The following is a 7,494-nucleotide window of genomic DNA, read 5'->3' as shown; positions in this document are numbered from 1 at the left end:
CAGTTTCAAGTTTCCACAGCACAACTGTTTAATATTGGACCATGATTGGCTCCAAACTTGTGACGTCACAAGATCTTGCTTCCCATGTCAAACTGAGATTTAAGGTGATCAAAGAAAAACGTCCCCCCTTCAGCAGGTCAATGTGAAAACAGCCTTCTCGTGTCAAACTCTGAGGAGGGATTCAGAGATATTTCTGTGCAGAGTGAGTGCAGCAAATCTTTTACCGTCCTTAATGTATGAATACGTGTGCAAACCCCTGCACTGGTGGGACAAATAGAAGCTTATATAGAAACTTTTCAAGACACCACATATTCTCACTTCTGACTCATTGCTTTTACCATCAAAGCATGTGACCATATGTGTTTGTGTGTCAAATGGGTAGTTAGTAAAATAAAGAAAGAGAAAGTTAAATGAAGAGGAACTTGAATGTGCTTGGATTTCAATCCGATTCAAAATGATTCTTGAGAGTATTTTATTACATCCACATGTATGTTACACGCACAGTATGGCAGCACAAGAAGTCTGTCATGTCGTGTGGAAAGGAGAAACACGCAAGCATAGATACTTTTAGGAAAGCAAATGTAGGAGCACTAAAACCACATCTGCAGATATGTGAAGCCTTACTCTATATTCATGACTTCCCGAAATAATCAAACAACTCAATCAGTTTATCAGTGCAATCCGCAGAGGTGTATCAGCTTGAGACTGTTTGCTGTTCAAATAGTTTACCCTAACAGCTGATTTGTCTTGTTTGATGTACGGTGTGTTTATTTCACAGGTGGCAAACTGCTCCATTAATCCTCTCACTGCCTTTGTCATGCAAACTTCTCCTCAAGCAAGCAGCGGCAGCAGCTGAGCATCGGCTGGTCTCTACAGAAGAGAGCTGGTCTTTAAGCTGTTAAAAGGTGCTCCATTAACACAGTGAGGCAGCATCAGTTAGAGCCTGAACATGGTTTCCTTTGAACTGAATTAGCAGAAAGAATCAAGGAGGAAACGGTTCGATATGAGTCCCTTTCAGAGCCAAAATCATCTGTGAACCCTTTGTGCTTTTGTGACAAATAAATGTATATTGGGGTGACTAACTGGCAACATTCGTCATCAGCACTTACCTGATCTGAAAATGAAAGAACTGTGCCTATTATTTTTAAATGTTATGAATTATTGTCAGTGAGGTGCATTTACCTTCCAAGTTCTTATTTCTCAGTCAAGAAATCACAGATCTTATTTAGGCAAGTGTCAGAATGTCTGAGTCTCTGATCTCTCTGAGTTACCAGGGCTCCAACTTCCGTGTAGTTGATTTTATGCATTTTTTTAAGGCTAATTTTGTCAATGTGCTCAAAGTTTTAAGAACATGGAGGCAAACGCCAGATCTCCACCACCTGTCAGAAATCTTAACATGCATGTCAGCTCTCTTTCTGTTCAAACAGGAGTGTTTTTCATCTGTAGACATCAGGGTAGAATGCTTTACTGACGATGATCCAAGTGAACAAAGTGAGATGACCATAAACTGCACTGTTGACCCCCACAGACACACTCTGAGCCCTGAACGTTACTGCGGTGATGTCTTTGTGAGGATGATGAGATGGAAACAATTCACAGATGGATTGGGGAGCATCCTCTCTCCTCTGCACCTTGGCCATGGTGCTGAGGATCCCCTGCCCCTCCCCTGGAGATCAGAGGAGAATCTGGTAATAGGCTGCTATCTGTGCGTCACCGCCACAAGGAGAGAGCAGCGGTGAAAGCGGGGGTGCGCCTCTCCGCTCCGATCAGTCCGCCTCCACATGGCTCAGCCTTTATCTTACGCTCCCTCCTGAACCTCAAACGCAACATGGTGTCATGTACCGGTTTGGACTCAGCCTCGCTGGTGTTGCCTGAGATAGTTTTAAAATAGTTTTTGTTTTGTTTTGTTTTTTGTTTGTTTCCTCGGAAACAGGAGAGAGGAGCGTTTGGTAAGTAGACATTTCTTAAATGTATTTTATTTACATGTGATGCAGGCTAGGCATTTGATTGTGTGGAATATTTGTTTGATTTAACACTGTTAGAAATGAGAAATTTAAACATTGCTAAACCAATTACGAAATATTTGCAGGGAATTAAGCCACGAGAAATAACTGCATTTATATATAGACAGATTAATTCTGTTTCTTTGTTGTTTGGGGGTTTTTTTTCCCTCTACAGGAGCGTATAGATTTGTTTGTTGTCGTTTCTCACATCGGACTGTCTGATCCGAGAAACATCACAGGTTTCTTGAAACGGAAAAATAATTGGCTATTTCCCCTTTTCACGTCGGGAATCCCGTTGGGACACGGAGCCGAATCAGAATTGAATGAATGCAAATTCATTAACTCTGAATAATAATTTAGGGATTAACAGCAGCCCGTCTATTACTTCCAAAGTAACTAAATGTGTTTGTCCCAGCAAATAAATATTTGTAAAGACAAATGCATTGGTAACTTTCTATTACACGTTTTGGTTTATTTGTTTTTTTTTATTGTAAACACGTGGGATTGGCTCGTTTAAAATAGCACTATTTGTTTTCACCTAGAAGACTGCGGTTTACATTAAACGTTTAAATTAGACGGAATTTCAAGAACCGTGGGCGAACTTTCATTTTAGTTTTACACCACAGAGCTACCCCCCCACCCAAAAAAATAATCAGTGCTTTACTTCAAATTTGTCATGTGATTTACAAGAAATTGGCTCTCACCTCGAGGCGATTCCCCCCCAATATCATCCAAATCCACTTAAGGTCAGCAGCTCACCTCATTTGTTTCTGATGGCTGACCAGCTGGGCTCCTGATTCAGTTGCATAGACTACATGACCGTCATGCTTCTACCTTTCTGAACTTTTGACCTGAATCACAGCATCTTTTTTTTTTTTAAGCCTCTCAAATAATAAGGAGAGGTGCCTTATTTTATTGCACTGAATTTAATGGAATAATTTCCTGAAAGTGGTTTTCAAACAGAGAACAAGGATGAAAAGAGAAAGGGAGAGGAAGATAATTTGTTTTTAAGTAAAAAATAAAAATAAAAAATACAGAAAAATAAGCAAATTTTCAAAACGCGACAATCACCGAAATATAGCAGTTCAAGTTGGCTAAACTTCACAGCCACACCCTGATACACCCACAAAGATCCTACCGAAGATCCTTTGATAAGACGGACTTTCCTCCACCATCTCAGTGGCTTGTCGTCTGCGCGCAAGTTGTCACCTTTGTATTTGCATTAGGCCTCTGAAGTGTTGGTGACTCAGGTCGCCCGATGACTGTAGACACAGTCTGGGATGCTCTGAACCGCCATCTGTTTCTGTCCCAAAAATCAGACTGCTCTGGATCTGCCAGAAGAAGTTTTGCATCGGAACACACCTGGAATAAGAAGTGCTTCGGCTATCTCTGAGGGGAAAGAAGACCCCTGGGGAAAAGCAGTATCATCCGGGAGCAAAGAAACCCATCAGTCATGCTCGGCAGTGAAGGGGAGAGCAGCACCTTCTCCTCTACGAAAGACGCAGCGGATGAGAGGTGCAAGTCTCCGGCTGTGGACGGGGACGATCCGACTGCAGGTAGCAGGTACGCAGAGCACGGGATGGGTCCTGACCGGTACTACATCCCCCCCACTGTTTCTAAACAGAGCCCGGAAACACCGAACCCCTGCTCTTTCATCCCCTATAACCCCGCTGGCACGGTTTACACCCCGTCCAGCGCTGGCAGGTACCCATCACCTCTCCACTTGGGCTCCGTGTTGCCCCCCGCGGGATTCTCCCCCTCCGCCTCCGGCCGCAGTCACTTCAGCTCGCCTTACCAGCTCGGGCAGAGCCCCGGCTGCCTCTACTCGCCCTACACCGGCTCAGGGTCGGCTCTGAGCAACATATCTCTCCCCACCGGCGGCCCGGGGATGAGGGCCCAGGTCTACCTCTGCAACCGGCCGCTGTGGCTCAAATTCAACCGGCACCAGACCGAGATGATCATCACCAAGCAGGGCAGGTGAGATGACAGGGAAAGGGTCACTTTACCTTCACTCAGTTATTGTCATTTTCACTTGCTGTGGCGTAAGATCAGACTTCCAGTTAATCATATTTATCTTCTAACACCGTCTGCTGTTTGATTTTGTGCTTGCAGACGGATGTTCCCGTTCCTCAGCTTTAACATAGCCGGTCTCAATCTGTCAGCGCACTACAACGTGTTCGTGGAGGTGGTGCTGGCGGATCCCAACCACTGGAGATTTCAGGGTGGCAAGTGGGTCACCTGTGGCAAGGCCGACAACAGCAGCCAAGGTACTGACACAGGTGGATATTTGACATTTTTAGTGTTTCATTTTTGTCCGTGTTTGAATTTAATTTACCCACAATTAGGCCTTCCAAGTGGCTGAAATTGGAAAATATTGAGATTGTCTAATTGGCATTTTTATTTGTCAGAATAAAATAATTCCTTTTGAAATATAGGCTTCTTTTCATGTATTTATCTTTTGAAAACTGGTGCAATTTGAAACCCCGTTTTTTTTTCTTTCAATGCAAGGCTCATTAAAATGAGCGGAATTTGGCGAGTTTGATTTATGAAACTGTATTTCTTTATTGGGCAGGGAACAAAGTCTACATCCACCCAGAGTCTCCAAACACGGGGGCCCACTGGATGAGACAAGAAATCTCCTTCAGCAAACTGAAACTCACCAACAACAAAGGAACCAGTCACAGCACTTCACAGGTGTGCCAGACTGATAAATACACATACACTGACGCCGTTCACCCTCACCAAAGATTTTAACAATAACAAATTGTATTACGATATCAGCATAATTTTCGTTGCATTGAACTATGGTTGTTTTCTGTAGAACTGTATTGTTAATATAAAGTAAAAGATCATAGATTTTTTGCTAATTGGCTACTCTGATAAACTGCGTGAAAGATAACATTCAAGCGCACCATTAGTTTAATAAATTTCCGCAAACCACGAACACAGTTGGGGCTATTTTTCTTAATCTTAATCAATTAATTAATTTTATTAATGTGTGAACAGAAGATGTCCAAACGAAAACTTCAATCAAATAGAATTAAGCACACTATCTTGAAGTTAAGACGCCGTTGTTTTGCGCCATGAGGCCGAACCAAATCAACCAAAATCATTTGGCGCAAATTCCACTTGTTTAGAAAAGTGGAAAATTATTTAGTAATTTTATCTGAACATTTCCTGCATGATTTATTTCTGCAGATGATTGTCCTGCAATCGCTGCACAAGTACCAGCCAAGGCTGCACATCGTGGAGGTGACGGAGGACGGGGTGGAGGACATCAGCAGTGAAGTAAAGACTCAGAGCTTCACCTTTCCAGAGACCCAGTTCATAGCTGTCACTGCCTACCAGAACACTGATGTGAGCATGGCGCGTTCCTCTCCTCTGTGCCACGATATGGGTTTTGAGTTATAGGCTGCCATAACACTCAGACCTGCTTTCTGAGATATAAATTGCATGTCACATCTTGTTTTGATCAGCTTGTAATTTCTATTCATTGAAACTCATTCAATGGACACAAATTGCATTTTTTTTTTAAATGTTAACCTGCTATGTGCTATTTCCCTGTATAGTCTGACATGCATGTGGTTAATAGACATTTACCTGCACGATGCTTCTTTACGTTTGTTCTCTATATCTTCACATATTAATGTGTAACTTATTCTTCCCTTTTGCTTTGTTTTAGATCACACAGCTGAAAATTGATCACAACCCTTTTGCCAAGGGATTCAGAGATAATTATGATTCGTGAGTATTTTACTTCTTTGCTATGCATCGATCACCAATGACACGTTTAGAACAAATATCAGATTTTCATAAGGCAGGAATCCATCAAATGATATGTTTCATTGCATCAACTCAAGGTCTGCTGTTTCATGTGCATGTGCAAACTCATGTTGAAAGACATTTTCACACCATGCGGGAAAACATTTGACCTCAACTTCATAAATACATGTATTTTTTTCAGGATGTACACAGCTCCAGAACATGACCGCCTCACCCCATCACCAACCGACTCTACCCGTACCCACCAGATTGTCCCTAGCACCCGCTACACCATGCAGCCCCTCTTCCAGGACCAATTTGTCAACAACCTTCCCCAAAATCGCTTCTATAACAGTGAGAGAGCTGTGCCGCAGACTAACAGCCTCCTCTCACCTCAGACAGAAGATGGAGCTTCACAGAGGTGGTTTGTCACCTCGATGCAGCAAGGGGGAAACGGCACTAGCACCAGCAACAAGATAGATCTCACACCCTATGAGGCGGAATACTCAAGCTCCCTGCTCCCTTATGGTATCAAATCCCTGTCCATGCAAACATCTCACGCTCTCAGCTACTACCCAGACTCTCCTTTCACCACCATGTCTGCAGGATGGGGGTCCAGAGCAACGTACCAGAGAAAGATTACTCCCAGCCTGCCTTGGTCTCCCAGACCTAGTCCCACTTCTGGTTTCCCAGATGACTCAAGCAAAGTTAAACCGCAGATAGAAGAGGAGGTGAACGGCAGTGCAGGCCTGATCTCCCCCTGGACGGAGACACAGCCATCAGCTCTGTCCCTGGACAAGGCTGACTCTTATTCCACAGCCTGCAAACGAAGGCGCATGTCTCTTAATGGTCCTAGCACAGAGGACTCACCCACTGATATCAAGTGTGAAGACTTGGCCTCAGCTGCCACCAACAGTAGCTCCTACAGCAAAGAAGCCCCCTCATCCAAAGGCATGGCAGCTTACTATTCCTTTTACACAAACCCTTGAAAGCGCCGCCTCTGAAATGTTTTCCATCTCATTTTGTTATTTTGGTTGTTCTTCATCTGCCATCATGAATAAGAAATATTATTTTGCTTTTTTTTGTTATGTGCATACCCAGAATTTGTCTTGGTGGTGGTAAATGCTTTTCTTTCCTTCTGTGGTGACACTGGAAATATCAAGGACAAGTTCAAGTAATGGCATTAAGTCAAGCGCCATGTGTCACACAATAAGCATCAATAAGCATTGACTTAATCCACTTATCCTCCTGGACTTTATTTTTTTTGGAACACTCCGTTTATGTAGCTCTGATCTGGATTTTTGAAAGTGCCAAAACATTTGTTTAAGTTGCCTGATTATCAAAAAAAACGTATGTATGTTTCATTGTGCATACATTACTGTATCTGCATTCACACTGAGGTTATGTGTTTACAGATTATTTATTGAAAGTCTGTTGAGATGAAATTTGTGCACTCATAAATGTGAGGCTAATATGCTGTATATACTGTCACTGCAATGTTCAGATATTTGATAATAAAAAAACATGTGTGTTCTATTTAGTATCTGAGTGTTTATTTGAAGTTAAGGCGCCTTTGTCCCTGCAGCATACTTTACATATGATGGACTATATTATACTTTATTATTATTATACTATATGTACATTTAATATAAACATTTGTTTGATATGTGAATGCAGCTGTTAAACATTACAAGATGTTTGATGCTTATATACATTTTGATTGGTTCAC

The 7,494-nt window shown here is 42.5% G+C and overlaps 1 protein-coding gene across 2 annotated transcripts; it reads left to right on the top strand.

Moving 5' to 3' along the window:
• Positions 1–1,502: 1,502 nt before the first annotated feature.
• On the top strand, positions 1,503–7,306 carry LOC139333694 (eomesodermin-like). 2 transcript variants are annotated; one of them, XM_070966307.1, is made up of 7 exons: positions 1,503–1,949; positions 3,323–3,980; positions 4,116–4,270; positions 4,576–4,697; positions 5,202–5,360; positions 5,686–5,747; positions 5,968–7,306. In XM_070966307.1, exons 2-7 carry the CDS (start codon positions 3,457–3,459, stop codon positions 6,752–6,754), a joined length of 1,809 nt encoding a protein of 602 aa, XP_070822408.1. In that variant the 5' UTR covers positions 1,503–1,949; positions 3,323–3,456; the 3' UTR covers positions 6,755–7,306. The 2 variants fall into 2 exon arrangements, with proteins under 2 accessions (XP_070822408.1, XP_070822407.1); XM_070966306.1 differs by having other exon boundaries at positions 1,765–1,949; positions 4,116–4,282; positions 5,968–7,304.
• Positions 7,307–7,494: the final 188 nt, after the last annotated feature.

The sequence above is a fragment of the Chaetodon trifascialis genome, chromosome 7 (genome assembly GCF_039877785.1).
Source record: "Chaetodon trifascialis isolate fChaTrf1 chromosome 7, fChaTrf1.hap1, whole genome shotgun sequence".
In the NCBI taxonomy this organism is placed as follows: domain Eukaryota; kingdom Metazoa; phylum Chordata; class Actinopteri; order Chaetodontiformes; family Chaetodontidae; genus Chaetodon; species Chaetodon trifascialis.
Note: the sequence above shows the minus strand (reverse complement) of the source record. Positions and strands in the feature narration are given on the sequence as shown.

Bases quoted from the DNA above. Each gene is read 5' to 3' on its own strand.
- LOC139333694 (XM_070966306.1), top strand. From the start codon at position 3,457: ATGCTCGGCAGTGAAGGGGAGAGCAGCACCTTCTCCTCTACGAAAGAC. The intron at 4,283-4,575 runs GTGGATATTTGA...TTTATTGGGCAG, and splicing joins CAGCCAAGGTACTGACACAG to GGAACAAAGTCTACATCCAC. The intron at 5,361-5,685 runs GTGAGCATGGCG...GCTTTGTTTTAG, and splicing joins CTGCCTACCAGAACACTGAT to ATCACACAGCTGAAAATTGA.